The sequence below is a fragment of the Hyaena hyaena genome, unplaced genomic scaffold (assembly GCF_003009895.1).
Source record: "Hyaena hyaena isolate Hyena2069 unplaced genomic scaffold, ASM300989v1 scaffold_14, whole genome shotgun sequence".
Lineage (NCBI taxonomy): Eukaryota > Metazoa > Chordata > Mammalia > Carnivora > Hyaenidae > Hyaena > Hyaena hyaena.
The window spans coordinates 5,953,631-5,966,750 of NW_024080646.1; the positions used below are offsets into that span (position 1 = coordinate 5,953,631).

Consider the following 13,120-nt stretch of genomic DNA (forward strand, 5'->3'; position numbering starts at 1 on the left):
CATTTTTTTTTAACAATTCTGGTGGATGTGTAGTGATGCTTTCTTGTGGTTTTAGTTTACCTTTATGTGATGACTAATGATACTGAATAAATTTAATGAGCTTATTGGCAACTTCTTTATCTTCTATTTGTAAAACATCTGTTCAAATCTTTACCTATTTTTAATTAGATTGTTAATTGTATTTTGAATATTAATATATATTGGAATCAAGTTTTTGTGATATATATGTGCTGTGATATTTTCTCCTAGTTTGTGTTTCTTAGTCATTTAATGTGTTTTGAGTACTTGTAAATTTTGTTGAAGTATAATTTATCAGTTTTTTTTCTTTTATTTATGGCTTTGACTGCATCCCATCTAAGAAATCTTTGCCTGCATCAAGGTCACAAGAGACTTATGTTTTCTAAAATTTTTACAAGTTTTACCTTTTATGTTTAGGTATATCATCTGTTTTGAGCAGACTCTTGTGTTTGTTAAGTAATTGTTGGAAGTTTATTTTGTTTTCCATGTGAGTGTTCACTTGTGAGAGCACATGTAAGTCTGTTTCTGCATTTTCTTCTCTTCTGTTGGTGTGTATACATACCTTTATGCCAATATTCATTTTTCCACAGTTGTGATTATTCAAGATTTGAAATCAAGTAGTGTGAGTCCGATAGTTCTTCTTTTTCAAAACTATTGGCTATTCTAAGATCTTTGCATGTCCTTTGCACTTTTTAGATTCAGCTTATTTTCTACAAGAGTCTGCTGGGAGTTTGATTGGAATTACATTGATACTATATATCTAATTGGGACTTTTTTTTTAAGCTTATTATTTTGAGAGAGTGGCGGGGAGGGGCAGAGAGAGAGGGAGAGAGAAAGAATTCCCAAGCAGGCAGGCTCTCAGCACAGAGCCTGACGTGGGGCTGGAACTCATGAACTGTGAGATCATGACCTGGGCCAAAATCCAGAGTCAGATGCTTAACTGACTGAGCTACCCAGGTACTCCTCAAATTGGGACATCTTAATATTTGTGTCTTCTAATTTACAAGCATGGTATATACCTCTCCATTATTTAGATATTAAAATTTCTCAAAAACAGTGTTTTATATTTTCAGTTTAGGGTCTTATACATGTTTTGTTAAATGTCATTAAGTATTTCATGGTTTGATGCTATCATAAAGGGGTTTTTGAGTGTTATCTTCTGATTGTTTATTGCTAATATATAGAGGTAGAATTATTGTATATGGATCTTGTGGCCTGTGATTTTGCTGATTTTTACATATTGGTGTTTAGGATAATGTAGGTTGGTATACCGTCATGCTGCAAATAAGAATGATTTTATTTTGGGGTGCCTGGGTAGCTCAGTCGGTTAAGCGTTCAGCTTTGGCTCAGGTCATGATCTCGCAGTTCGTGGATTCGAGCCCCGCATTGGGCTCTGTGCTGACAGCTAGCTCAGAGCCTGGAGGCTGTTTCAGATTCTGTATCTCCCTCTCTCTCTGACCGTCCCCTGCTCATACACTCGCGCTCTCTCTCTCTCCCTCCCTCTCTCTCTCAGAAAGAAAGAAAACATTAAAAAAATTTTTTAAAAAGAATGGTTTTATTCTTTCCTTTTCAATTTCCCCTTTTATTACTTTTTTCCTTTGCTGTATTTCACTGGTTAGGATTTTCAGCACACAGTGTTGAGTAGAAGTGGTTGATAGTGGACATTGTTGCTTTTCTCCTGATCTTAGAAGAAAAATCTCCAGTCTTGGCTGGAGTTGTTTTACAGATGTTCACCATTAGTTGGAGGAAGTTCTTTTCTGAAAGAGATTTTTAAAAAATGTTTTAGAGAATTCTTCATTGAGGCTTGGAGCTTATGGGAAGACTTTAAGATTTAGTGTATTTAATAAATGGGGAACTATTCAGATGTTAAATTTTCTTTTACATGATTTTGGCAATTAGCATCTTTTAAGGAATTGGTTCATTTAATTTACAGTTTAGATTGTTGAGTTGATTGGCATAATACACTCTTAATATCCTTTAATTCTAGGGTCTGTAGTGCTGTTTTCTCTCTCTCTCTCTTTTCTGGCATTGGCATATTGTGATTTCTCTCTCACTTTCTTCATTATCTACCCAGAGGTTTGTCAATTTCATTGATGTTCCCCCCCCCAAAGAATCAACTTTTGCTTGTTTATTCATTAATGATTTCACCTTTTTGCTTCATTTCCTTCTTTTACTTTTTTTTCAGGTTGATTTATTTTGAGAAGGAGAGAGCGTGAGCAGGGGAGGGGGAGAGAGAGAGAGAGACAGAGTGAGAGAAAGAGAGAGAAATCTCAAGATGACTCAGTGCTGTCAGCACAGAGCCCAATGTGGGGCTCCATTTCATGAACTGTGAGATCATGACCTGAGCCAAAATCGAGAGTTGGACGTTTAATCGACTGAACCACTCAGGCACCTCTACTTGGGTTTTTAATGTATACTTTTTCTAGCTTCTTATGGTAGAAGCTTAACTTAAGACTTTTGCTTGTTTACCATTTATCTCTTTTGCCCAGTTTTTTATTGTGTGTTCGCCTTACTGGTTTTTTTTAAGGTGCTTTTATATAGTGTAATTTTTTTTCTAGTCTTTCCTCTTAAATTTTGACTGATAGTTTAAACTTGGAAGTTCTCAAGATTTTTGCAGTTAGTGACATAAGTTCTTTGATCTTTTATGTCAGTTTTAGAAAATCTTCCGGCAAAGCAAGATATTTTGGATTCACTTACATGTTTTGGTAATTATTTGTTTCATTTTTTTACATCTCTAATGTGTAATTCATTTTAGGCATGACTATACCATGAGGTGAGAACTGATTATTTTTTTTCTAAATTCTTATCCAGTTTTCCTCAACATTCTTCATTGCATAATCTCTTTTCTTTAGTCTTTCTTTATTCTTTTTTAGAAATTTCTTAGCTATTGGGGCACCTGGGTGGCTCAGTCAGTTACGCATCTGACTTCGGCTCATGTCATGATCTCATGGTTTGTGGGTTTGAGCCCTGCGTCGGGCTCTGTGCTGACAGCTAGCTCAGAGCCTGGAGCCTGCTTCAGATTCTGTGTCTCCCTCTCTCTCTGACCCTCCCCTGCTCATTCTCTCTCTCTCAGAAATAAATAAAAACATTTAAAAATTTCTTAGCTATTGTTATGAGTATAAACTTGCTACATGAATGAATCATTTTGTAAAGTTTCAGAAAGAAATTAAATTTATATAATAATTTGGAATCCCATCTTTATAATAATGTTCTTAGTCTAGGAATTGGTTAGGGCTGTGAAAATGTTGGGGTTCATGAGTGAATGGTCAAGAATGAATTCTTGACATGTCTTTGATGCAGAAAGGGGGGCTTTATTAAAGCACAAGGCAGGATCTGTTAGCAGAAGAAGCTGCACTGAGATGGTGTGGAGTGACTGATTATATACTTTCAAGTTGGGAGGGATTTAGGGATAGTTTAAGTTTCTAAGGAATTTGGAAGCAAGGTTTCTAGGACCTTATGGGGCTAGCTGTTGTTAGGATACGGTCATTTACTGTCTAGTAAAACCTTAGTCATGAGACTCTTTAGATGTGTATTAGTGGCTACATGTTTGGAAGATGATTGCTAACATGTACCCTGGGAGGGTAGAGATAAAGGAAGATTCCAAAGGGATTTTTTTTTTATAGGATCCTGGAGGTCAGGCTAATGTCAAGCTAAGTTTGCCTTTTGCCTATAGCAAAGTATTAATTAACACTGAAGCAGCTAATAAGCTCCTTGAGGAAGATTACTCTGCCTGTCTCAGGTCAATGGGTTTGCCAGTGGACTGTAAGTTGTAAGGAATTTTAATTTATTTCTGTATTTTACCTTTGTTCTTCACATCAGTCATGACCTTCAGTTTACTATTTAGGTGTTTTGCTGTATCTCTAAGTAAAGCTTTATAGTTTTCTTATTAGAGTAGTACATATATCTTGTTATGTTTAGTTTTTTAATTGGTTTTGTTTTTCTTTTATATTTCTAACAAACTGTTGCAAGTACATTTGTTTAAATACTTGGTTTTCTTGAGATAGTTGTCTTTGGAAAAAGATTCTTTAGTGATGGTTTAGTATTGCTTTGCCATTATCTTACAGAAAGCTTAAGTTAAAAATAACCGGTGATAAAGTGAAGGTTATTGGATTTCAGCATAGGTACTCTCAAGACTGAGTTTGTTAACTTTATTAATTTTCTTAAAGGCTTTATTTTTAATCTCTACACTCAACAAGGAATTCATACTCACAGTCCTGAGATCAAGAGTTGCATGCTCCACTGACTGAGCCAACTAGGTGTCCCAGCCTTATTAATTTTCTAATTTTAATCCTCATCTAGAAATTTTTATCTTCTCTTTTTTTTTTTTTTTAAACCTCCCTACTCTTCTTTGTCTTATGCATTCATGTCTTCCATAGTAAGATATTGTTCACATTTCAGGATTACGAGGGTTAGGGGGACATTGTTCTTCTGTTGTATGGAATGTTACATATGTATTGAATATAAACATTCCCTTAGGCTAATAATGTAGAACTATGAAATTGGATATTTTGAACTTAGGTGTTTGATGCTTTTTAATAATGGAGGGTTTGCTCTCAAAATAATTCTATTAAAATGTAAATAATTGTTACAGTTACAAATAGACATTCACAGAAAGAATTTTCTCTGTGCTTTGTTTGTTATGGGGAGAAATGATTCCACTAAAGGTTAATGATTATTTCAAGAATTCCCTCCACTCCAGTATTTAAACATTCTCACCTGTCTTAACTTTTGTTTATTTTTGAGAGAGAAGTGTGAGCAGGGGAGGAGCAGAGCGAGAGGGAGACACAGACTCTGAAGCAGGCTTCAGGCTCTGAGCTGTCAGCACAGAGCCAGACGCAGGGTTTGAACCCACGGACCATGAGATCATGACCTGAGCCAAAGTTGGGCAGTTAACTGACTGAACCACTCAGGTGCCCCCAATCTCACCTGTCTTTATGACAGTATTTATTTTTCTCCTAGCTTCAGTGAGGCATAATTATTATGGATTAAAATTCACCTATTGTTAGTATACAGTTTGAATTTGCTTAATTTTATAGAGTCATGTAATCACCACCACAGTGATGATACAGAAGTCCCACTATTTTGAAGTTTCTTCACTCCCCTTTGCAGATAAGCAGGTGACCTCTGGCCTGAACAGCCAGCTCAGTACCTTTTTTTTTTTTTTAATCAGCAGCTTTTAGTATATTGATAAGAGTTGTGTATCCTTTCACTACAATATAATTTTAGAACATTTCCATCGCCCTTGGAAAAAATGGGTGCCTGTTAAGTCACTCCCTCTTCCCACCTTTATCCCTAGCAACCACTAGTCTACTTGGTGTCTTTGCAGATTTACCTTTTCTGGCAAATACAAGCATGCAATATGTGTTGTTATTCTGTCTGGTTTCTTTTGTTGGATATACAAATCATTTGAACATTTTTATGGAATTTAATTGTTTTGTGTTAAAAACAGGGAATGACTCTACTAATGATGGGGTCAGCAGATGCTCTTCCAGAGGAGCCCTCAGCTAAAACTGTCTTTGTAGAAGACATGACTGAAGAACAGTTAGCATCTGCAGTAAGACATATGACATTTTATATATTTGATTGCTATAGTTACTAGGATGCCTTTCAGCAAGTAGCATCTAAATGTTTTAAAGATTTAATTGTTAGTATTAAGATGTATGTTTTTAGTAGTAGAAATAATTGGATAATTCAATGCTAAGTCAATTAGTATCTTTACTAAGTGGCGATGCTAACTGCTATTACTTTATGGGAAAACAAGCTTAAAGAGGATAATTAGTTTAAATGCTGGGTTGTTACCCTGAGATACCACCTCACACCTGTCAGAGTGGCTAAAATGAAAAAATCAGGAGACTCTAGATGTTGGCAAGAATATGGAGAAATGTGCACCCTCCTACACTCTTGTTGGGAATGTAAACTGGTACAGCCCCTCTGGGAAACAGTGTGGAGGTTCCTGAAGAAATTAACAATAGAACTCCCCCATGACCCAGCAATAGCAATATACCCAAGGGATACAGAAATGCTGATGCATAGGAGCACATGGACCCCAATGTTCATAGCAGCACTTTCAACAATAGCCAAATCATGGAAAGAGCCTAAGTGTCCATCAACTGACCAATGGATCAAGAAGATGTGGTTTATCTATACAATGGAATACTACATGGCAATGAGAAAGAATGAAATCTGGCCATGTGTAGCAACATGGATGGACCTTGAGGGTATTATGCTGAGCGAAATAAGTCAGGCAGAGAAGGACAGACACCATATATTTTCACTCATATGTGGAACAGGAGAAACTTAACAGTGGATCATAGGAGAGGGGTAGGGGAAAAGATAGTAAGGAGAGGGAGGGAGGCAAACCATAAAAGACTCTTAAATACTTATTTGAGAACAAACTGAGGGTTGATGAGGGGTGGGGGAGAGGGGAAAATGGGTGATGGGCATGGAGGAGGGCACTTGTTGGGATGAGCACTGGGTGTTATATGGAAACCAACTTGACAGTAAACTATATTAAAAAAAGAAAGCTGGTTTTAAATTCTTAAAATTTTCCTTGTTGAAAATACAATGTGTTCTAAATTACAATATTGTTTTAAAAAAAACTGGTCAACACAAACTTGTCAAATGTTATTTTTTTATCATTGAGCATTTTTATAGTGTTACTTTTTTTTCTGTTTTTTTGAAGTGTTTCTATGTATACTTTGTTACCTCGTTGTATTGATAAGCCTGCAAAGGCGGGCAAGACTCCTAACGATTGTTCTCTTATTTTCAAGAAGGGAGTTAAAACACAGAATATTTGTCAGCATATTGCAAGTACACATTTCTGTTGGGATATAAGACATTGTTACTTTCGGGTGAATGTGGAATATAAATTGGTATGAGTTGGTAAATTGTACCTCAAAGTGTAAATTTTAGGAATTTTGTATATGCTATGTCATTTTATAAAAATGAGTTATCCTTTTCCTTATCAGATGGAATTACCATGTGGATTGACGAATCTTGGTAACACTTGTTACATGAATGCTACAGTTCAGTGTATTCGTTCTGTGCCTGAACTCAAAGATGCCCTTAAAAGGTAAGGCCAAAGAGAAATGTTGTTAAGTCCTATTGGTAGGTAAGGGAGGTTCACATTTGGGTGAGTAGTGTTTAGTGTATACTTGTATGTATAGTTTTTGAGCAGCTTTATTTGAGATATTCATTTATTGTACAATTCATCTGTTTAAAATATTTGATTAAATGGTCTTTATTCATAGGGTTGTACAGCCATCCCCACAGTCTAAGTTTAGATTATTTTCTTCCTTCCTGAAAGAAACCTGTTGCTGAGCAGTCACTCGTTTTACCTTTCCCACTTCCAGCTCTAGGCAGCCATTTATCTACTTTCTGTCTTACACATTTGCCTTTTCTGGACATTTCATATAAATGGAATCATACAATAAATAATTTTTATGACTGGTTTCTTTTACTTAGCATAATATTTTCTGGGTTTATTCATGTTGTAGTATGTATGTCAGTACTTCATTTTTTAATGGCTGAATAATCTTTAACTCTATGGACATACCATATTGTGTTAATATGTGCATCTGTTGATAAACATTGATTAGTTTCCATTTTGAGGCTGTTATGATAATGTTAATAAGGAACATTCAGGGAGAAGATTTTGTGCAGACCAGTTGTTTTCATTTCTCTTGGATATGAGTGGATTACTTGGTCATGTAATAAGTCTTTGTTAAACAGCATTTTGAGAAACTGCCAAACTGCTTGGCACCATTTTCTCTTCTCACCAGCAACGTAAAAGAGTTCCAATTTCTCCACCTCCATGCCAATCTTTTTGTTCAGATGTCTTTGATTATAGTCATCCTAATGGTAAAATGGTATCTCATTATAGTTATCATTTGCATTTACCTAATGACTAGTGATGAGCATCTTTTTATGTATTTATTGGCTTGTATATCTTCTTTGGGGAAACGTCTGTTCAAATCCTTTATGTTTTTTTTAAACTCTAATCTTTTTTTTTTGTTTATTTTTGAGAGAGAGCATGTGTGCGTGCATACATGGGTGAGGGGGCCAGGGAGAGAGGGAGACAGAAGATCTGAAGTTGGCTCTGTGCTGACAGCAGTTAGCCCCACATAAGGGTCAAATTCACAAATAATGAGATCATGACCTGAGCCGAAGTTGGGCACTCAGCCAATTCAGCCACCCACGTGCTCTCTTGGTCTGTGTTTTAAATGGTTTTGTCTTTTTATTATTCAGTTATGTGTGCTTTATACGTTCTGGATGTAAAGTCCTTTTTCAGATAGATAATTTGCAGATATTTTCTTCATTTTGTGAGTTGTCTTCACTTTCTTGATGTTACTGATTTGTAACACAAGAGTTTTTAATTTTGATGTAGTTTAATTTTTCCGTGTGTGTGTGTGTGTGTGTGTCTTACATATGAAATAGTTGCCTAATCCTAGGTCACAAATATATGATCTTATATTTTTTTAAGAGCTATATAATTTCAACACTTAAATTTATGGCTCTGATCTATTTTCAGTCAGTCTCATACCATTCTTTTACAAATGGATATCCAGTTTTTTGAATACCTTTTGCTGATTCTTCTTTCCCTGATGAATTGCCCTAGCACCTTTATTGAAAATCATTTGACCATGATGTATATAATAAGGTTTATTTCTGGACTCTCAGTTTTAGTCTACAAACAAATACCTTTATTTGTATTGATTTGTCCTTATGCTGGTGAATAATTTTATACCACTATACAAAAGAAAAAAAATAGTAACCAGTTATCCATGTTTCGACAGCCTGTGAAATAGTCTGTAAATGAAGATTCTCCTCATTGAGTATAAATGTATATAACTTTTAAAAATGTGACTTAATTCTCAGCAAATTTATTACAACTGTCTTGGTGTATACATTGCCACATGTTAATGTAGGATAGAATTCTAAATTGCAGTTTGAATTCTTAAGCCAGATTTATGAATGCTGATTCTCCCCTCCCCCCTTTTTTTTTCCTTAGCAGCTTGTGGAAAGGCTTTGATAGAACTGGGCAGTAGAGAGGAAAGAGGATTATGCAGAAACCTGAGAGTAATTGAAAGTTTTCTAAATTTCTCTGAAGTGAATACTTGTTAGGTATTTGCGAAGTTGCCTAGGTTATAGCTGGTGTAGTAAACCAAGACACAGTACCTATCTTCAAGGCACTTACAGTTTAATTGAGAAAGACTGTTATGTTTGGTACTGTTTCAGAACTGCTTTGATGGGAAATGTTAGAGTTCTTTTTCCTCAGAGGTTTGTAGTTACTTTTCCACTATTTTTGTGTGCCCATAGGTACTTATGAGAGATCTAGTATCAGTCTCATTTCTTACTCTTTTCTGTTAATTTTTAAGGTTTTCTTTTAGGGTAGGTGTGAGGTTTTATTTATCTTCTTAGTGCTGAGTGAGCACTTCTAGTGTAAGGACTCTTGTCCTAAACGTTGGACAGTCTTGGCTGTTATTTCTTCAAATATTGTTTCTCCTTTATTTTATCTGGCTTCTCTTATATTCTGAATAATAGTTTCTGGATCTATTTTTCATGTTTCTTCTTTTTTCTCTGCACTTCGGATTTTTTATTTTACGTGCTGTGTTCTAGGAGAGTGCCTCAGTTCTATTTTACATTTCACGGAGTTGTGCATTAGCTTTGTGTCACAGCTACTTATCATAACTTTCTTTAATCTCACGTTTTTAATTTTGGATATGATTCCTGCTTTTCTTTCTCCGAGGTTCTGAAGTGTTCTTATTTAAAGGTTCCCCCCACCCCCACCCCCTTTGTTTGGACCTTTTAATTTAAACTCTGTTCTCTTAGATGTAAGGATTGATCTTCTCTCGTTTGTGTCAAGATTGTGTAGTTATCTTATGCAACCATGTTCTCTTCCTTATGTTTCATTCACAAATGAGTTGAATGAGCAGCTTATTGGGCAACTCTCTACACTGAAAGCTTGCTACTTGGAACAGACTTGCCTTACCTCCAAGACTTCTCTGTACTTCATCTGGGATATCTTCCAGCCTCTATTCCAGGGAGAACTCTTTCATGTTTTGGGGTTATTTCTCTGAGTTTTATAAACGGGAGATTTCATCCTATTGATTTAAGTTTTCTTGACCATGTGAAATATTTTTTGAATGCTAAGCTTTTACAGGTGGCCAGAAGCCCTTGTACTTAACTAACTTACTACAAGAGGACATGGATGAGGTTGTATGTTTTTGGAAAAATGGCACTAACTGATAAAATAGGAATGAAAGAAGAGAGAGAAACTTCCATGGAAGGTGTTTTACAACTGGCAATGCTGAAGCCCATCCTTAAATACTTAAGAATTTTTATTTGACAGGTTCTGGAGAGTGAGAGGTGTATATTGCTAAAGGATAGAAGGGAAATAGGCTAGGTTAGTTGAAGAGGCAGTGAGGGCCAAGAACCAGAGCTACAGGTAAAATCTAGTTTGCTTGAGCCTTCTTATTAGGATCAATGCCTCATGATAAGTAGGCATTCTAAATTTAGAACTAAAAAGTATGTGTGTGTATATATACATATATACTTAACCTTAAATCCTGTGAGTTACTTACAAAAGACCATATCACATGGCCATATTTTTATCTTACTAGAGATCTAGAGATTGGCAAGGCATGTCTTGGTAAGTACCACATAGTTTTTTCCTTAGCAATTACTAGGTTGATATTTTACTTGCATTTTCAAATTTGAATAGGAATGACCTGTTCTTCATAGAACCTAACTATAAAATTGGCTGGATGCGACCTTTTTATTTTTGGCATTTTAAATGAACATTTTCTGTCTTTTGGAATAAGTTTTGATTATTTTTTATGTTTTCCTATGAATTTGTCCTTATGTCTTTAAGATATTTTAGCATAAGAATTATCCATTTTTGGACCTGTATTTACCCCCATTTTCATTTTTGTTATATGTATTTTTTTCCCTGCATTATCTTGCCAGAGGTTTGTGTATTTTATTTTTCAAAGAATCAGCTATTTGATATATTCAGTCGCTTTTATTGATTGTTTGATTCATCCTACTTTTGTTTGTATTAACTTATCTCTGTTTCCCTTAGGCTTGTTTTATTTTCTGATTTCTTAAATTGTATGCTTAGATCATTTATTTGTTCTTGTGTAGTAATGAAAGTACAGTATTTAGTTCTAAGTTTTGTTTGCTGTTCCCTATTCATTAGATGAGGCTGTTCGCATGTTTTTTTGGGGGAAAAAAACACTATAAAATTCTTTTGACTCTGAATTCACTTTTTAATGATTGAATTTTAACATACAGAAATGTACATGAATGAATTATCCCAGAGTGGGCACATCTTTATAACCAACACAGACCAACAGAACCCTATCAGCCTCTAAAAATTCCCTCATAACTATCCCTTCCTGATGGCTACCTCCATTTTTCTGTTCAAAATTGTTAATGATAAATGTGACTTCTAACCTCATGGATTAATTTTGCCTATTAGGAACTCTTTATACACAGAAATATGGATGGTGTTAATTTGGGCCTGGCTCTTTTTTTTTTTTTTGTCTTAACCGTGTGTATGTACTTGTAGTTGATGGATGTTCATGCTGTGTACTATGCCACCACATGCATCTACTACAAAATATCTGTTTCTATTGATGAATGTTTGGGTTTAGCTGATGTATGATTGATTATTGTATTTCACAGATGGTTGAAAAGTCAAAATGTCCTCTTTTTTGTAGGTAATAAAGTATAATAGACATTAAGCTTATTAATTACATTTGAATTTTCTATATCATTTAGTTTTTATTTCTTGATTTCGTAAAGACTTTCTTAGAAAAAGTACTCTTACTTTTTTTTATTTTCTGTAAAACCTCTCAGTATTTCTGTTACATCTCTCCGTATTCTTTTCAATTTCTTTTTTTTCTTAACAGTTTGTCTTTGTAAAGTTCAACTGTTAATGTTATTTGGCTTATTGGTTTTATCTTAATTAGGAATTAAGTATTTTCTTGGTAGGGTGGTTCAATCAATTAAGCATCAGGTCATGATTTCGTGGCTGGTGAGTTCGAGCCCCACATCGGGTCCTGTGCTGACATCTCAGAGACTGGAGCCTGCTTCAGATTCTCCCTCTCTCTGCCTCTTTCCTGCTTGTGCTCTGTCTCTCTCTGTCTCTGTCTCTCTCTGTCTTTCTCGGTCTCTAAAAAATAAGCATTAAAAAAATGAAAAATGTTTTCTTGGTATAATGAGAGGTTTTTGGTGGGAAGGTAGTACTAAATGAATTATGCTTTTCCTATTCTTCATGACTTAAAAAAAAGAGAAGATAATTCATTAGTATAGCCCTTGCCATAAATGCAGGAATAGTTACGTAGTAATGTTATCCTGTACCTAGAAGTAAAATTCAGTAACAACAGCAGTTATGTCATTATATACTTCAGTGATGTTTTGGGATACACTTGCTTTATTAGTACTTTAACTTCAGAAGTGCCTATTAAGAAGTTGTAAACTAAGAGGGAAACTATTATGATTTTCACTTTTTAAAATGAATATATATAATTTAGACATTGTTATGAATTGTGTATTGAAAAATTTTAAAAAACTTGAGTCCTGGCAATTTTCAAAATCTCTAGACAAACAGAACTTTTCAGTTGGTTTAATTTGACATATTTTCTGTCACCTTTTTCACTCTGTTTACATAAGCATAGACATCTTTAAATTTTACTTATTTTTTATTTTAGGGAAAGTGTGCACACGAGTAGGGGAGGGGGCAGCGAGGGGGGTAGAGAGAGAAAGAAAGAAAATCTTAAGCTGTCTCCGTGCTCAGCATGGAGCCTAACGCAGGGCTCGATCCCGTAACCCTGGGATCAGTTGAAATTAATTCAGATGCTCAACTGAACGAGCCACCCAGGTGCCCCAAAGTTTTTTTCTTTTTAAATTGAAATGTAATTTACATTTAGTAAATACCTTGTATTTGGTGTGATCAGTTTTGATAAATGCAAATATCTGTAACCCATTTTACAAGTTACAGAACATTTCCCTCATCCCAAGAAGTTTTTATACTTCTACCTTTTCCCAGTCCTCATCCCCACCCACTACTCAACTGCACACAGCTATTGATACGTTA

At 35.1% G+C, this 13,120-nt stretch overlaps 1 protein-coding gene across 1 annotated transcript in view; it reads left to right on the forward strand.

Moving 5' to 3' along the window:
- The window catches only part of USP14 (ubiquitin specific peptidase 14), a 44,688-nt gene that overhangs the window by 13,400 nt on the left and 18,168 nt on the right, over positions 1 to 13,120 (forward strand). Inside the window, exons 4-5 of the mRNA XM_039217693.1 lie at positions 5,468 to 5,572; positions 6,987 to 7,090. Coding sequence (XP_039073624.1) covers positions 5,468 to 5,572; positions 6,987 to 7,090 — 209 coding nt within the window. The remainder of the gene's footprint in view (positions 1 to 5,467; positions 5,573 to 6,986; positions 7,091 to 13,120) is intronic.